The 19,426-nt window shown below is 42.2% G+C and overlaps 1 protein-coding gene across 3 annotated transcripts in view; it reads right to left on the minus strand.

Moving 5' to 3' along the window:
- Positions 1-4,941: 4,941 nt before the first annotated feature.
- ppp3cca (protein phosphatase 3, catalytic subunit, gamma isozyme, a) overlaps positions 4,942-19,426 on the minus strand; it is a 39,521-nt gene continuing 25,036 nt past the window's right edge. For 2 of the 3 annotated variants that reach the window (XM_083783171.1, XM_083783169.1), the window contains 9 exons: positions 18,693-18,832; positions 14,048-14,125; positions 13,857-13,951; positions 13,488-13,613; positions 13,099-13,176; positions 12,694-12,778; positions 10,445-10,542; positions 8,327-8,347; positions 4,942-5,960 (listed from right to left, as the gene is read on the minus strand). In XM_083783171.1, the coding sequence (XP_083639297.1) occupies positions 5,800-5,960; positions 8,327-8,347; positions 10,445-10,542; positions 12,694-12,778; positions 13,099-13,176; positions 13,488-13,613; positions 13,857-13,951; positions 14,048-14,125; positions 18,693-18,832 (882 nt within the window). In that variant the 3' untranslated portion in view covers positions 4,942-5,799. The remainder of the gene's footprint in view (positions 5,961-8,326; positions 8,348-10,444; positions 10,543-12,693; positions 12,779-13,098; positions 13,177-13,487; positions 13,614-13,856; positions 13,952-14,047; positions 14,126-18,692; positions 18,833-19,426) is intronic. The other variant, XM_083783170.1, reaches the window with a different exon arrangement.

Below are 19,426 nucleotides of genomic sequence, written 5' to 3' on the forward strand. Positions count from 1 at the left end.
AGTTGCTTATTCAGTTTCTACAGGAGCTGCTTTTCAGCTTTGTCACTAATGACCATGTAAATAAGCTCTGATTATATTGCTTATCCTTGCTGAGTATTATATGATTCAGATGAAGACACTGAACAAAATGAAAAGGGACTGTATAGTTCAAAATATCATTTCACATCAAATATAGATAACTGAAAGTAACAATACATACTGTACAAAGCAGCAATATAGGTTTCACTGTTGAAATGATGCCGTCTTTTTGTATTTTATTTTTTTATATTGTTGACATTTGCTTGAATTGTGTAAAGAATGGCCATACGTTGTCAGCAGGGCCAGATTTATTATTTGGCTAAGGTGGGCTACAGCCCGGGGGCCCCCCCCGACTGTGCACTATATGTGCACTGAAATTTGAAATGATTGCAATCCAATTCAAGTGATATTTGTGTTTAGTTATTGTATGTTTAGTTGTATTATGGTTAAAACATTGAGAGCTTCTGCTCTGCTACATACATGTATGTGCACTGCACTGCAGACAGTGCCTGTGCTGTGTTGTGGTGGTAGCTGTGGAAAGCCTTATCCAGTCTAAAGCCCACCATGCCGAGCGAATATTCCGTCTGACTCTCTTTTGGGGGGCTGGGCACCTCAGAATTAAACCAAAATACCCTGATTAGCAACCTATATAAAAGTTCTCAACTCTCTCAACAAGTTTAACTGAGGACCCCTTAAACCTGGACTCTTGGAAGATTAGCCGAAAGGCTAAAAGAGATCAAAAAAAAAAAAAAAAAAAAAAAAATCTAAACCAGGCAATTCATCCCCAACTACTCTAGTGGTCCTGGCCATTGCCTAAGTAGATGATTAGCAGTTATGAATTCATGAAATAAGGCAGGTTGCAAAACACACAGAACACAATCAAATGTCTCCCCAACAGCACAAATTAATAAAAAATCATACGAATGTGTTATTAAAGCAATAAAAGAAAGTTTGATGCTTTACTAAATTTGCTCAAAAATATCCTTCAAACTTGAGCGACAAGTGAAACCCCAAAAGAGGGAAAAACAACATTTCATTTTGTTTTATTTTATTATTTTCAAGTGATACATCTACGAAGAGAAGGTTTTCATGGCCTTGCATGAGAAGTACGGTACTTGATGAAAGGGTTTCTTGTCCCTTTTTACAGCTATTCAGAAGATTTAGTAAATGAAAGATGTTCTTTACATTCTGCAAGATATGTATAGAACCTGACAAGAAATCATTATAGTGTTTGCTCACCCAATCAAGCCTTAGTTTTTGACTCACTTTGAACATCATTTCTATTAAATGTAAAACCCAAAACTAAAGAAAATGTCCCATGTTACCCGTCAATAGTCAGTGAGCTTGGAAATGGTATAGCATAAGGATACAAAAAATATTTTACCGTCATCCAAATCTCTCCATGTGCTTGAATGAGACGTTGGACTTGGCTTCATGTCATACCGCACACACACACACACACACGCGCGCACACGTCTTGACAGGTGTGGCCAAGGTGACATGGCACATGAGCTCAAATGCCTTTATAAAAAAGGGTAAATTCACAAGTGAATAGCAAATCTTAAAGCTTTTTTGTGTTTGTTTTCCTTTCTCAAAAGACAGTAGCAGACTTACAGACAGGTGTATCAAAGCACCAATTAAAAGTTGGTTGTATTTCCAAGTGAAAAAATAACAATCATGTCTTAAAGGGTGTGGTCATTCAGAGTGGATGTTGTTCAGAACAGAACAGAACACTTCAACACAAAAAGAAAAGAAAGAGAAAAATACCAGTAATGTATACGCAGTGATTGCTTAATGTCTCCAGTCTCGGTTTGATCACCCGTGTTACTAAATGAGTCAGCTGTGCCGAAGATGATTACAGTACCGTTTGGGGTTTTAATAGACAGCTGCTTGTGAGGCGGCCGTGTACCATTTCATAACACCTCCATGGTGAATGACTCAGTCCATCCATATCTGGGTAATAATCAGGGTTATCAAATTGGTATTGCTGCTTGACAGCACCCATTTTGCTGAAATTCTAATACATTTAGAAGCAATCCCCCATATTTTCACGTATGTGCACTGTGCAGTCATTATCAGAATCAAGAAAATAAAAACCCACAGCACCATAGATGGTAGATGGTGACACTGCTGTAACGAAAAAAGGAAGCAACCCTGAAGCACACCCCTTGTTTAGTGTTTGACAAGTGACAATCAACTTCAAATCTTTGCTTGGGTGGAAACCTTGTACTATGTCCAAAACTGCTGTAGTTTGTGTCTAAATAATGTAGTTATTTAGTCACAGGCTCTTAATAGATTTCATTTATAAAACCCACAGAAAGACTTTAAAAAACGTTTTTCTTTACCTGGCGTTGCCATTTTGGGTACATTTTAAATGTTTTTCAAAAATAGCAGATCAGTCAATTTCCGCTACAGTTGAGACACTGCCATACTCTGAGGTATAAAATAGGGCAATAATCTAAAAAACAGACAGAATAAGACGAAATATGGAGAAACAAGGTTTCTGCCCAACAGCAACGACATCAAACCAAGTGCCAAAACGTTAAATGTTAAATACAATGAAATTACAAATTATACCATAGTAATAATGCAAATAATTTTCAGTCCAATAGCAGCAGTAGTTAATCTGCATTAAGGGGGGAAATGACAATTTTTGTCCAAGAGGACTGTTGGTTGGTATGTTAGGCCATAATGTCCATGTGCAGTACTCAACTGTTGAGAGAAAGATCACAACCAAGTGATTTTTGACCAGAGTTCTTCTTGGAATAGGACATAATGTATATCTGGCTGCTGTGCCATCAAATTACCACAGATACTGTATTAACTAGGGCTGCACAATACATTTATCTCTAAGCCATTTAAGCCCATATATCTATACACCATGTCTCTGTACGTGTGTACGTCTGTAATCCATGTAACTCGAGAACCGTTCCCATACATCCATATATGGGCATAAAAGATGGGTGGAGCGGGTACTCTGACACAGGTACAACGGGTATTGCATAGCCGGGTGGGGCATGGATCTCCAACTTCAATCGTCTAGTAATTCATAATTACAGTACTGGATCATCAGCATTTTATATATATATATATATATATATATATATATATGAAAGAAATAAAGAAACGCTATAGACTATAGAGGAAAGATCTCTGTCAAGTCTAATCCAACGCTTCACCGCCGATGAAGGAGATCTCAGTGGTTTATAACACATCGCTCTCTTCGCCAACATATGAATGGTTCTAGGTTGCCAAGCAACGGATACAACTGGAAATGAACCGGAAGTGAAAATCTCACCTGCCGTCCGCCTCCACATTATCAGATTTAGAAAAGTGTCTTTTTCTTTAACATCCAGGTCCGTGTCTCGGGTCCCAAGGGGCCTTCAAAATAAGGGTTTCACTGAAAAACACTGGTGGTTTTCGAAGAATTAATAAATGAATACCTGGCAGTGAATGTGTTTTTAACCCATTCTGAACGGGCACCCATTTTGGTGTCGGCATCATGTTATGCTTTAGCTATTTAAAAATAGCAGATCTACAAGCTCATATCGCGCCACCGAGTGGCGCGATACGAGCTTGTAGGTCTGCTATTTTTGAAAAATCGAAGACACTTTTAGAATCTGATCTCAGGTCAGAATGGGTTAATAATTAAACTGTCAGGATGTAATAGACATTTTTTTAATCTGATCTCAGGTCAGAATGGGTTAAACATACTGTAAGATGCAAATGTGCAATAACCCACCATCACCCTCAGACGGACACATACGTTTTCCATTCTAAACAATAAATGTGCAGCCCTAGTATTAACAGCACACTACAGCTACTAAATAGCAAGTACCAATGATGTTATGTCCCATCATTTGAACATTCAACAGCAGTTAAAAAGTTGTCAATCTAAGAAATGACAATGGGTGCAAATGTAAATGGACATTTTGCTTACAATGTTCTATGGCAGAGGTTCCCAAACCTTTCATATCAAGGACCCCCAAAATGACTAATTAGTCCGCGGAACCCCATTTGAAAGGATATGCCAGGGACCCCCATAAGAGAAGATTTTTACAACTCTAAGAGATTATCAACCCGTTTCATTTGAAGGACGCCCAGTTTGACATGCATTAGTCTACGGACCCCCATTTAATGACATTACTCTCTCTGGGACGCCCAATTTCAGACTCATAAGGGTCCATTTGGTTCCAAACTATTATTTAGCTGGGGACCCCCTGGAACTCCCTCAAGGACCCCACTTTGGGAACCACTGTTCTATGGGAATGAGGGGCGGGGGCACTGATCAAAAACAGCACTCAGTGATTCTGGGACTCAATGTTTTTCCCCGGACGAGTTATAAATAAAACGATGACAAAAGTATTTGTGAAACTTTCTTGGGAGGTATAAAATAATCATTTACAATACTTTTCTGAAATAATCTACTTCCCTTATATAATGTTCCCCATTCAAAACATATACATACTGTATATCTTTCAAATGACTGACACACACACACACACAAAGTATAACCTTCCAAAAATCATCAGATCTCCTGACAAAAAGCATGCAAGATCTGAATGCCCCTTGAGGCAATGTTATTGGTACTTCCTATATACTTAGTTGACCAGAGTCCCACAGGGGTCCAAACAAGGCCCTGTTTATTTCCCTCTACACCACATCTTAACCCATTCTGACCTGAGATCAGATTCATACGAGGTTTCCACTGGACACACACTGGTCTGATGAACCCATTCTGACCTGAGATCAGATTGTAGAAATGTCAGTCGTTCTTCGATTCTTAAAAAAATAGCAGACCTACAAGCTCGTATCGCGCCACTCGGTGGCGCGATATGAGCTTGTAGATCTGCTATTTTTCAATAGCTAAAGCATAACATGATGCCGACACCAAAATGGGTGCCCGTTCAGAATGGGTTAAGACAGAAATAGCCGATACACAAGCTTACGTGTCACATAGCAATATGCTGCAAGCTTGTATATCTGCTATTTTCCCAGAATGTTCAATCCAGAATAGAGACACTAGGATTCCTGTGGTCAAAGCCTATATCATAATGTTCATCCCAGAATAGAGACACTAGGACTCACCTGGTTCATATTTGGTCCCTTACCAAGCACATAGAAGACAATAGAAATCCTAAAGCGTGATTTATACTTTAACTTTATACGATGGCGTTGCGTGCCAAAGATAGCAGAACTACAAGGTCACGATGCTTCACGTTGTGAGATTATAGGCCTGTTATTTTTGCCATGCGACATCATAAGTCGGAGTATAAATTGCTTCATAAAGGGTATGTCTACAGCACTGTATGATTAAATCAACTAAGATTAACAAGATATAATATTCTTCCTTCGTCTCAATCCTTGACATTTATCTATAATTTATAGCTTCAGTGTACATAATACATTTGAATGATTGTGAAATGTATTCATTGTTTCATTCAATACTTTGTAGCTATTACATACAATATATCTAATATAATCCATTTAATAAATAAAACGTTTTTGTTTTGTTTTTCTCGTTTTTTTCCTCCCTGCTCTCCTGTAACACCTTTGTCATTTTCCAGCAGGAAACACAGTTTCCTTGTTTTGTGCTGCGTTTTCTTTTTGAGGGGTCCAGTTTCTTTGCCTTTCCGAATGTAGGCGAACAGAAGACAGACAAAGAGATAGGAGGATTGACGAGTGAAAAGATATTTAGAGCCTGGGTAGGATGGGGGTTGAGTAGAAGTGGGGTGTGTGCATGTGCGTGCGTACATGCTACTGTACGTGTGTTCAGCACGCTTATCCATTGGTGCCATTCTTGTTGGGAGTGTTGGCGTTGATTGTGTTGCCGTCAGGCTGCTTTCCGTCCTTGCGGGGAGGCATTCTCTCATTTATCCTATCCAGGCCGCGTGCCTCCTCAAAGTTACGGATCTTCCTTGTGGGAGAGAATCCTTGGATGGCTGCAAGGCAGAAGAAATGTGGTGATGAAATGAGGAGCAACTGACAACAGTGTTGCTTCGTCAACATGGCTATTCCTTTTCATTATTAATGCACTGGCAACAAACATAAGTTAACAACGTAAAATTCTCAGTGCTAATTTAACACAGGGAGTGCAAAGAGTTAACTGAACACTGAGCATTGTACTAACACATTTCTTTAGGTTTAGCTTTCGATTCATACATCACAACCTAAACATTTCCCTGGAGAAAGTCAAGATCCAATGATCCATGTTACAGCTGCACACAAGACAGTGTCTGCATAGTGCAGAGAAGACCAGTGAACACAACACATGCACACTAGTGACACCTAGTGTCCAGACTTCAGTGGGGCAAGCTACGTCACAACACCTCACACCAAAGAGCACTTACGTTAAGGTTCCCACAGCCAAGAAAACATGTGCAAATAAGAAATAGACTGTAAGTGACCATTCAACACAAAAAAGTCATCAACAGTAACACAAGATAAAATGGAATAACCTAGGGTGAAGGTTTTAGATGGTAGATTTACAGCTAACACCAACAAGGAATGATAGTCAAAGGGTACTCTTGCACTACCAGTTATATGTGACAAATACACACTAGTGTGCATTCTCAAATGCATTCTGTTTTGACCAGATGAACCTTAGCGTCCCTAGGGCATGTTATAATGGCAAAAATAGCAGATTAGCCATTTTTGGCAAAGAGAGAGAAAATGAGGGGACCAAGTACAGATCCTTGGGGGACCCTGGTCAATAACGTATGTACGGTTGAAGTGGTTAACTGGCAATCTGGCTATGGTTACTACTATTAATATTTGATATTCATATCAAAGTGAACACGCTGTGCAGTGTCTGAGAAAAAGTTGTGTTGAAAAGCACTAGGTGTAACATGTCAACATAGGAGGGATGGGCGGAGACCAGAGAAGAGAAGACAGTGTAGCAACAGCCAAGCAGCATAACAGGATTACCCTCTGAAAATATCCTTTGAGCGGGGAGGTCCCCAGCCTTATCTGAGCCAGGTCTTAGAAGGCTTTTCTGTGGTACACTTTGGCTACACATCTCGAGCCCATGTGACCTCTGCCTACTGCTGCTTGTAAATAAGTGACTGTCACTGGCCTAATTCCCATTATATTAGGGACTGTTCGATATTCATAGGAAGGGGTCACAGGAGGTGGGAGTGTCTTAAAAAGGGGGGGGGGGGGGGGGGTGTCATATAAATTTGAATCGACCAAATGGAAATTATGAAATGGATGTGATACAGAGAAGGGACATTTAAATGGTTAACCGTGTACATGCATGCACTTGGTAAACACTTGTTCTGTTGTTCAAGTGACTGGCAGCAACGTCTTCACTCTGGGACATAAGGCATCTCCAGACATTGCAATAAAGCCGTGTAGTGCCAGGGTTCCATCTGCTTTACAGACATTAACTTTCTCCTGTAGGATGTATCTAATGTGTATCAAATAGCCAACGTTTCTGGCTGGCACAAAATGTACAATATTACAATAATTTAATAACACATTTGGTAGAGCCCCCTGCCCAACTGATATTTCGGTCTGGCAGATATATCAGCATAACTTGACTATTATGACAAACAGGCATGTCAGAATAGGCGAAGAAATACTAAAAAAATGCGCTTCTAAATCAGCTATATTTAAAAAAAGTTTAATTTAGGTGTATTTTATATTTACTTGTGTGCTTGTTCACTGTATAATTAAAGTTATATATTGAGGGTTAAATACTTAATTTAAATAAATTAACAAATGCTTTAATCAAATTGATTAGAAGACATTGGTAGGTCGGGCTTTAATATGATCCGTTTGGCGAGAGTAGGAAGAAAGTTTTCATGTTTTCTAATTGCATGTCTGTATACAGTGTATGTAGTCATACATTTATTATAAAATTAATGTATGTCACTGATAATGCAAGAGCAGCCAATGGTTTTGCAGCACACCAATCTGTGACATAATTGAACACACACAAAAGGGTGACACAAATAAAAGTAATGCAACAGTACATGGATACGTTAAGGAGGGTTGTCTTTTTAACCCATTCTGACCGGGCACCCATTTTGGTGTCAGCATCATGTTATACTTTAGCTATTTAAAAATAGCAGATCTACAAGCTCATATCGCGCCACCGAGTGGCGCGATACGAGCTTGTAGGTCTGCTATTTTTGAAAAATCGAAGAACGACTGACATTTTTAGAATCTGATCTCAGGTCAGAATGGGTTCATCAGACCAGTGTGTGTCCGGCGGAAACCTCGTATGAATCTGATCTCAGGTCAGAATGGGTTAAAGGTTGCACATCACACACACAAGGGTTGACCTACAGAGAGACATGCGTACCTTCAGGCGCCTCAATGATGGCTATAGTATAGTACGAGTAGATGTGAGAGGAGGGGGGGGAAAGAAGTCGTCAAACGAAACCAGATAACAAATCAAACATGTCACATTAAACCAGTGGTTCTCAAACATTTTCATGTCAAGGACCCCCAAATTGAAATGCATTTGGCCGTGGACCCCCATAAGGCCATATGAAGACACTTTGACAGAGAGGATCTGTCAACATTTGTCAAAACCTCTCAAAAATAGTAGTTCTACAAGCTCACAATATGTTGTGATGTGACGTGTTGTGAGCTTGTAGATCAGCTTCTTTTTTTCTTCTAATAGCTAGAAAAGTTAATGGGGCTTTAGAGTTCTGTTGCTCCATTTGCAGGAGACCCCTTGGAACTCCTTCAAGGACCCCTGGGAGTCCCTGGACCACACTTTGAGAACCAGAGCATTAACACATACAGCTGACAGTATTATCACTATCAGGGAAAACAAAGCACATAAAAAGGTCAACACCCACAGCAGCACTGTAATAATGCTTGCAAAATTACCAGCCACAAGTCAAACCGTAGTATCGTTTGGAAAAGATTAATTTTGTTCTCTATGTGTATACATAATTCCACAAATCAACTATGTATATGCATATAACATGTCTTTTATTTACTTACATCAGAGTAGAGTACATATTTCAATCAGTGGAAGAACAGCATACATGGTAATCTCAAAAGGAAATATTATGATTGAATTATATAAATTATATTCTTCAACATTAAATCACATCATGGAGAAGTCATTATACCGAGTTCCAACATTAACCAAAGCTAGTCACTAGGAGTGCGAGTGAACAGGCTGGTGGGTGGGAGGGAGAAAACAGATAGAAACCTCTGTTTAGTTTTAAAGTGTCAGGAGAGATGAGAGGGGATGTGGTAGAAGCACTGTGAAAGACACAGTAATAAACCGCTGTCATGGCCACTAACAAATGCACATTTGGACACCCACACGCAGTCATACAGTACAGTGGCAATGACTCATAATTAACGCACAGGCATGATCACACAAACACACCAAGAGGCCTGATCTAAAATAAGAAATCCAACCATTTGACCACCACCTATTCTGGCAGAATAATCAACACCACAAGCTGGGAGAATAAAATAATAATAAGTGAGAGTGTGTGTGTGTCATCTCATCTCATTTGTCAGAAAAATGTGTATACAGGTATGTGATAAATTAGTCTCTGCTCTGATAACAGCGAGGAAGTGTAGCAGCAGCCATCTTTCTACCTCAGCAGCAATTAAGTACTCATTTTCCGTGACACTTGGAAAAACAAACTGGAATGGGGCAACTAATCTTCCCTGCATTTAGAAACAAGGTTTTGCATTTTTGATAGATTGCCACACACACACACACACACACTCTACAGTCAAGACAAAAACTAGTCACTCAGGACAAGGACATTATGAAGCGGCTGATTTATTCCCACCCATATGATTTTCAACTTGACTAGGTAATTTCTCTAAGAAGGGAGTATGAGAGCTTTGGAATGGACACAGATGGCATTTCTAACAAAAGGTCACCACATCACTCTCATCTCATGCCTCACCACGGAAAATCTACACCCCCCAGCATGGTGTGCCGACAGGGTCCTCCGGTGGGTCGAGGCCGCATTCTGACCTTTAGATCAGGGAGTTAAAGGCCCACTTCAAGTGAGAGGCACACGTCCCCAGGCCAGCCCACCTACAGCCCTAGCCCAAAGGCTTTGTGGCGCTGTGGAGGAAGGTGGTAGGGAGGGTGGGCTGGCCGTGTTGATCCAAAAGCAGGCAAATTCTCCTGCTGTGAGCGTGAGACCATTCATTTAGCACCCTTCAAAAAGGAGACCGACTGGTTCATCGCTGAGCAAAAGTGGAGCCGATACGATATATGCATAAGGCTAGTCTACCACCACCGATGAATGGCATTTATCAACATCAAGTAAATGGAATTTACTCGTTAATATTATTTAGGCTAACCAATTATTACAGCCCACTTTTGATTTGGCTGGGCGACCTGGTCGGGGTTTGGTTAGTGAGGGCAGACAAAATCAAGGAGGCTTGAAGAAAATACAAAACGTAGAGGAATGAAATGTCAACTTACCACTCTCTATGGTCTGTTTGCCCCCTGACAACACTCCCATAGGCAGGGTACCGGTGGGAGTTAATCCTTTGAGTGTTAACACACTCTCACTCTCTTCCCTGGAATAGGCACACACATAATAGTACACACTTCAGGCCTGTCATTTAACAGGACAGCAGCAGAGTAGCTTAGCAGTTTAGATATCATCTTATCCCCAACCTGCTCTGGATAAGAATGTGAACTAGACAAATTGCTACCACATGACCATGTCCCCTTTACCAATTCCATTTAATTTTAGGCAATTTTTTTTATCTTGAAAACATGTGCAGCAAAGTTACCATAGTACATATGTATAGCATAGTAGTAAATATGTATAGTTTACATGTATAGTGCATGTATAGTTTCATTATATAGATATTCCACTGTTACTTTCTTAGCTTACGCATGTTTCATGATATTGATAAATGCTTTTATGTGATGTATTCCCATGCTTTTGTTCTTGCTTAAATGTAAGTCGCTCTGGATTAAGAGCGTCTGCTAAATGCCTAAATTGTAAATTGTAAATTGTACCAAAAATGAAGAGCCGTGTGGTGAAATGTTGCTAGGGGACAGTTTCATGTGACTAGAATGAATAACAATCATTTGCGAGAATGTCAATGTTATTTTTTTTAAATGCCCATTAACTATTTACAAAGTACAAGCATTTTTACATTTAGACAAACTATCCCAAATAATTATGACATTTCAGTAATTGTTCTGAATGTATATTCCTGCTGTTTTACATATAGACAACCATAGTAGATTGGCCATGGACACACAGACAGTCTTTTGGCAGCTCAATCCCTAGGAGCCACGCCATGAACATAAAACAAAACTGACCGCTCTCTCCAGCCCACTTTTGTACAGTCTGACAGACTAGGGACAGCAGCATTTATCTGGAATAACGACTAATGGCATTATGCTTCCGGGCGTGCAAGATTCGTGACTCATGAGCTGCCAGCTCATAATCCTTTCATGGAGGCGCCATGTTTTCAAACACAACTTCATTGTTCAGAATGTGCACTCAAACTGACTCCTTTCAATTTAATTAACACTCTCCATTCTTCAGCCCCACACACCGTGTGGGTGTGTGTGTGCGTGTGTTCCATTTGGCTATTCAGACTTTCCTTTTATTCTCCAACAAAATCCTTTTTTCCCCCGCAGTAGCATGCCTTCATGTTATACAGCTTGGTGTTAGGGCTGGGTGATATTGACTAATTAAATATCGCAACATTCTAGGAATGGACCCAAATCTCAGAGAGTTCGGATACTCACTTATATAGTATTTGATTTCGAACAGCCCCCACCGCCACCACCCCTCCCCCCTTCACAGCCACATTAAGTCCGCACACAGTTAATGAGGATAGTACACTTTCAAATTTCCAATGCATTTCCATGTTAACCTGCTGCCTGCTAGTGTGGGGATGACTGTGAGATGTACTCCTCTCACCTCCATAAATTAAACTTCTTCAGAACAATGATTACTTAAGTTCCTTACGTTTTTACACTATGCCAAACCATAACGTCACCAAAACTATGCCTAAACCCAGCCAGAACCTCACAAAAACTATGGCTAGACTGATATTTAGGGATTACTATTGGTACTTTCAGAACATATTTCACACAAATGCACATTTTGAGAAAAATTATGATTAGTAATGTGGATGTCCATGACCAGATAGAAAGGTTCATTGTTCATAAGATCATATCATTATAATTGCAGACTTACAGTTGAAGTAATGCTTTCAGAATGATGGGAGAGTGATGATAAGGAGTGATTAAGGAGTAGTCTTTTCAAAATGCTGGGGGAGTGATAAGGAGTGATTAAGCACTAAAATGTGGTCGAGTGATTATTATTATTGTCTTTATTTATTTATTTTATTTTTTATACATTATTTATTATTATTATTATTTGTTTGCATACTTCTATTAGTCTTCTATTATGTCTATGTATATTTGTATGTGCCTTTTATTTCATATGGTGCAAGATACCGGGGTTGTGGCTCTTTCAGAGCGGGAACTCTGGGGGGAGGGGAGGGAAAAAAGGGGAAAAATGTTGTATAATATTTTCGTGTGAACATTAATAAAAAAACGTTGATAAAAAAAAATGTGGTCGAGTGGAGTCCCTCAGCACTCTATGCTAATGTAGAGCCCGGTTGATTTGATCTGTTATGTTCAGCAAAAGCTTTCCCTGCAATACAGAGTTATTAGGAGTAGAGGCGATTCCAGACCTGAGGACGGAGAAGACTCGGGCCATCTTTCCGACGGCGCGGATCTTGTTCCGGATGACCTCCTTGCGCATAGCCGAGGTGCCTCCTGTAACCATGTAGTAAACCGCATGAACACCAAGACACGGTACACAGTAACATTCACCTCTGCTCTCAACAGACATTAATGCCATTACCTTTTGCATTTACTGTAAAGCATTTCTGTCAGTCAATAACCCCTAGTGCAAGGGAGACCACCACTGCAATACATGTAAACTCCCATCTAGTTTACGCTAGTTACAGTAGACAGCTTTAAATACTCCTGTTTGAAGCCTTTGGCTGTGATGCAGACAGCAACATGTCTGCTTAGTGTGGTCAAAGGATGAACTTTGAGCTCCAGGGTTCTCTCTGTTGTGTCCTCAGCCTCACCTTCACAAAGGTCATCTCCCTCCGACATGAGCTCATCATCAGAGCAGATGTTCAACACGTTCACTAGCATCTCCGTCACTGTGGGTGCAGAGGGAGGACGCTTTATTACGAAGCCAAAATTACATGAAAACATACAACTCCACCTTAGCCGCGTCAAATAAAACCCATTGCACATTTTGAGAAAGGATCGAACAATATATTTCGTAGAAAAAGGCTGAATAACACACAACACATAACAACAAGTACTCCCCAGATTCCCAGACTCCCTGTCTGGATATAGCAGAAATTCTATCATGGGAACTAGGAACCCCCTTGTCCATCACATTGTCCACTGTATGGGGAGAGAACAACAATAGGAGTACATCTAGTGCAGAGAGAATGAAACAAACCTTTTTCCCCAACAAAAGGCAGAGACCACGTAAAGACGTCCATGAAGTTGGGAAGCCAGTAAGGATGGGGAGAGCAGTTGAACTGTCGGATGTTCATCACGTTGTTCTCATATTTTAATACGGCAGCTAATGAGAGAGAGAGAGAAAGTTTATCCCAAGCTAACTTTTCCTATGTGGATGTATAACTTCTTATGACAGCAAATGCACAATTCGGATGGTTTTGTGAAGATATATTTTTTGTAAAGTTGCAATGAAACACAGCTCTGTTTACACTTTTCTCTATTCCCATTTCATTGCACGTATGTTTTCTCATGCCAATGAAGCCCATTTGAAGAGAGAGAGAGAGAGAGAGAGAGCGCTAGCTCAAACCTTTGTTGTTGTAGACGTCCAAGTAATTTGGAGCAGAAAAGATTGTGATTAGTGAAGGGAAGCCTGTAGTCTGGCTCTTTCTGTACATCCGATACCTGTGCCCCAAAGAAAACGACGACAATTAATTAATTAGACAACACCTGAAGATAAACTACTGTGATACACAGAGGCGCGTCGTTATGCTGACCTACCCGGCATCCTGCGCTTCGTGGGCCCTTATTACCGACAGCAGGTTATTATTTACCAAAAAGTCGCACACCGCTGAGTAACTGTGACAGAGATGGATAAGAGAAGTACAAAGAGAGAGAGAGAGAGAGAGACATCAGAATAAATTATTAGTACACACATGTTAATGTCTATGACAATGCCTTGTTTGATACACCACAGTGGTTTGGCAGCAAAGGTTTCCTGACAGGCAGAGAGAATTTCCAGATGCTGCAAAAGCACAAGTTTCCCCTGAGTCAGCTGGCCATCAGACATGCAGAACCTCACATACTAATAAACAGCCTCAGAATAGCATTGCTTTACAATAGCAATAGTGATTATGACCTATTCCACAGAAGATGACACACAAAGAGAAAGAAGAAAACTGTATCAGTGTGTATCCACTATCCAGACCTAATATCAGACCGCTCGACGATCAGCATCAAACTTTGTATACATGCTGTCAGTAGGCGACAGAAATACCTCCACAAATCTATTTATTTTGATATAATAATATTTAACTTTAATTTTATAAATTATAATTGGAAATCAACTCTGATTGGCTTAAACCATGACCAAATATGATACTACTATAATAGTCGTAATAAACAGCTGGCCACTTGAAGTCTGCAATTCACATTGCAGACTGGTGCCATGTGCCACACGGTGCCATCATGTGGATACCGAGATCCATATGACTTGATTGTTTCTTAATGACCAGTAAATCTTTAACTATTAACATAATTGTAATAGTATGCCACAAACTGAGAGACAGTGAAAGACTTCTTTGGTATATACATCATATATAAATGTGTTTGTGTGGCCTGTGTGACTAGAGCCAAGCCATAAGTCTGTTGTTTACTGCCGTTTACATATAGGTTTGACTGATTGAACAGCATGACAATATATTAGCCGGACAATATTGGTCTCAATGCTCCCCCACATGATGGCGGAAAAGAGAACAATGACATGCCCATCCCCAACCCACACTTGGGATGTCCCTTACCATCTTGAGTCTTGACTTGTTTTTTTTGGCCACAGATTGTCCACACCACAGCTGTCTTACATTCCATGTGATCATGTTGATTGTTCCAGTGGGTTGTATAAAGATGTGTTTCTCTGTTTTCACATTTAGTCTGAGGAACTGCCTTGTGCTCGAAACGTCACAGTCACTTAAGGTACAATAAAAGCATCTGTCGCATTGGAGCCCTCAGTACGCAAGCGTTTTCTCCATTTTATTCCCCACATGATAGCCCAACACGGCTATTTCCACAATGTTTATCTGTGGAACAGAGTCAAACTAAATTGAATGTCTCAACTCCTACATTCCAAGTGCTTGTCAGGGAGGGGGGTCCACAGTTCAAATATGATTATTTTGGAGGGGTCACAGCATGAGGAAACAAATGTTTAAATTGCCAAAGCAAGCATCTCTGATTTGCCTACCGAACTCCCCCTTCATTGACGCATGCAGAAGCTTGCCTCCCCTGTAATGACGTCCGAGATAGGGTACATAGCGCCAAGAGCGCCTAGAACAGCAGTCTCTTCCTGGTTTCTGACGCTAGTGCACGGCTTCATCTTTAAAAACCTGTAAGGCGTAAGAGACACCTGATCTAGGCGGTATTTGACGCGACAAGTGTGCCTGCACCCCTACAGAGGCCGCAGAGCCTGAGGAGGCGTCTACCTTTTTATGTCTATGGTACAGCCAACCAGACAAGAGACTGTGGGGGTACAGCCAACCAGACAAGAGACTGTGGGGGTACAGCCAACCAGACAAGAGACTGTGGGGGTACAGCCAACCAGACAAGAGACTGTGAGGGTACAGCCAACCAGACAAGAGACTGTGGGGGTACAGCCAACCAGACAAGAGACTGTGAGGGTACAGCCAACCAGAGACAAGACTGTGGGGGTACAGCCAACCAGAGAAGAGACTGTACAGCCAACCAGACAAGAGACTGAGTGGGTACAGCTAACCAGACAGATACTGAGTGGGTACAGCCAACCCAACAAGAGACTGAAGGGGTACAGCCAACCAGACAGAGAGAGACTGTGAGGGGGTACAGCCAACCAGACAGAGACTGTGAGGGGGTACAGCCAACCAGACAGAGACTGTGAGGGGGTACAGCCAACCAGACAGAGACTGTGAGGGGGTACAGCCAACCAGACAGAGACTGTGAGGGGGTACAGCCAACCAGACAGACTGTGTGGGTACAGCCAACCAGACAGAGACTGTGAGAGGGTACAGCCAACCCAACAAGAGACTGAAGGGGTACAGCCAACCAGACAGAGAGAGACTGTGAGGGGGTACAGCCAACCAGACAGAGACTGTGAGGGGGTACAGCCAACCAGACAGAGACTGTGAGGGGGTACAGCCAACCAGACAGAGAGAGACTGTGAGGGGGTACAGCCAACCAGACAGAGACTGTGAGGGTGTACAGCCAACCAGACAGAGACTGTGAGGGGGTACAGCCAACCAGACAGACTGTGTGGGTACAGCCAACCAGACAGAGACTGTGAGAGGGTACAGCCAACCAGACAGAGACTGTGAGGGGGTACAGCCAATCAGACAGACTGTGTGGTTACAGCCAACCAGACAGAGACTGTGAGGGGGTACAGCTAACCAGACAGACTGTGTGGGTACAGCCAACCAGACAGAGACTGTGAGGGGGTACAACCAACCAGACAGAGACTGAGGGGGTACAGCCAACCAGACAGAGACTGAAGGGGTACAGCCAACCAGACAGAGACTGTGAGGGTACAGCCAACCAGACAGACTGTGAGGGGGTACAGCCAACCAGACAGAGACTGTGAGGGGGTACAGCCAACCAGACAAGAGACTGAGGGGGTACAGCCAACCAGACAAGAGACTGAGGGGGTACAGCCAACCAGACAAGAGACTGTGAGGGGGTACAGCCAACCAGACAGACTGTGAGGGGGTACAGCCAACCAGACAGAGACTGTGAGGGGGTACAGCCAACCAGACAAGAGACTGTGAGGGGGTACAGCCAACCAGACAAGAGACTGTGAGGGGGTACAGCCAACCAGACAAGAGACTGTGAGGGGGTACAGCCAACCAGACAGACTGTGAGTGGGTACAGCCATCCAGACAGAGACTGTGAGAGGGTACAGCCAACCAGACAGAGACTGTGAGGGGGTACAGCCAACCAGACAGACTGTGTGGGTACAGCCAACCAGACAGAGACTGTGAGTGGGTACAGCCAACCAGACAGACTGTGAGGGGGTACAGCCAACCAGACAGAGACTGAGGGGGTACAGCCAACCAGACAGACTGTGAGGGGGTACAGCCAACCAGACAGACTGTGTGGGTACAGCCAACCAGACAGAGACTGTGAGGGGGTACAGCCAACCAGACAAGAGACTGTGAGGGGGTACAGCCAACCAGACAAGAGACTGTGAGGGGGTACAGCCATCCAGACAGAGACTGTGTGAGGGGGTACAGCAAACCAGACAGACTTTGTGGGTACAGCCAACCAGTCTGACTATAGCCTGGGCAGCATTCCATTTCGGGTTCATGATCCGGTCGGGGAGCGGTTGGTAACTTTCATCATGTTGTAGTCAATGATTTGTGATCATCTGGCAGGAAACCACAAGGCGGGATCAGTACTATGAAGAATGGGTACTTCTTATTCCGTATTGTGGTTTCCTGCCTGATGACTACAAAATAGTGACTACAACATGACGTAAATTACCATCCGCTCCAGACCGGTTCACACTGCGATTTTGGAACACAGATGGAGGTTAGTCTGACTAAAAGAGCTCAGAGAAAGAGCTCGGCTGAGCTTGACGAGGCAATGGCTGGGCTTTTAACAGCCTATTCCTTCTGGCCCAGCCACGCCTCCTCAACCAGCCCACTGCTGATAGACTGTTCAGGAAATTAGCTAGCCACCTGCAACTAATTAGATCAACAGTAGTCTGAAATGGAACAGTTTCCTGACAATTAGCACATCAATGCATTGCACTGGAGATGAGACTCGGTACAAGTCTGGCTCAATGAATGCTGATTTTATTCATTCATTTACCGTTCTAATGTGCAAAGAATTGGCGAGAAAACAAATCCTAACTGTGATTTTCTTGTAGAACTTTATATGAATTATGTAATTTCATTTCAGTTTAATTTTGTTGACACTTATTCAGAACACCAGAAAACTACTTTATATATACATAAAACAGGGTTTCTCACCAAAAACAATAGAATTAGCAGCATCAAATGGCAACTTTTCTATAAATATTTTCTATATATAAAATTTAAAAGTCAGAAGGGGTAAGCTTCAATTCATATACTGTGTTTGAGAAAAATCTAGCAGTATTGTTTAGTGTATTGCAAAGTGGCTCACAACCTCAGCCTGATGGCCTCAAAAGTCTAATATCTCCCCTGAGCCATAGGCAATTGCCTTTTGCCAATTGCTTAGTGGTCAAGACGTTGGATTTCCTCGCGGGAGACACAGGCTTGATTACCAGGTGTTACATTTTTGCAACATCATTTGTGTGACAACCTGTCACCACTGTCTCTCCATTGAAAGATTACAGCTTTGTGATGCCTACATATTGAATTAGCTCTTTTGTTTTCCTTCTTTTTTTGACTAGCCTTTCTTGGTAGAATAAAAGCTCTGATACCTGAAAAAGTACGAGCAGCCTCTGACAGAGTTGTGGTTAAAGTGTTCGGATGTCTTTTCACTGCCGTAGTCCTCACCGGGGTCAGCCCAGATGAGATCACACATGGGCCCAAAGGCTGGAGGCTCTTTAAACCTGTCTAACTACAGGGAACAAAACACACAACACACAAACTTAATATGGACGTGCCATAGACCAGTAGTACTCAAACATTTTATGTGAAGGTTGCAGTTAACTATGGAATCGCACATTTCCCGTCAGTTTGTGTGTTGGCCGGGCACGTGACATCATCAGGGATGGAGTACATGACATCACGTGACATCAGGGATGGAGCACATGACATCACGTGACATCAGGGATGGAGATATCTGATGTCATCAATATTGGCCAGCAACTCGACATCTGAACTCAAACCTCAAATCCTTAGATCTCCATATATGGAGCTACCTGATCTGACATTCCATATGTTGATCCTTCCCCATCCATCCTTCCTCTTCGATGTCTCCCTTTTGACTGATAGTCTGATACCTGTCCATTCAAACTCTAGACGGGCCTGCCCCAAAGTTATTAGTGCTGCCGTGCCCGGCAGCCGGCGAAAACAGAGTTCTCAACAGGCCCGAAAATTAATTAAATTAATTACCCCCCATGCCAAAGCACCAGCGCTCGCCCAGCTGCCTGCTGTCACTCAGGCGGATGCGTGCATTGGCCCTTTAGGGCGAGGTCGCTTCTCGCCCTCA

Source organism: Protomyctophum parallelum (assembly GCF_964188405.1).
Source record: "Protomyctophum parallelum genome assembly, chromosome: 15".
Lineage (NCBI taxonomy): Eukaryota > Metazoa > Chordata > Actinopteri > Myctophiformes > Myctophidae > Protomyctophum > Protomyctophum parallelum.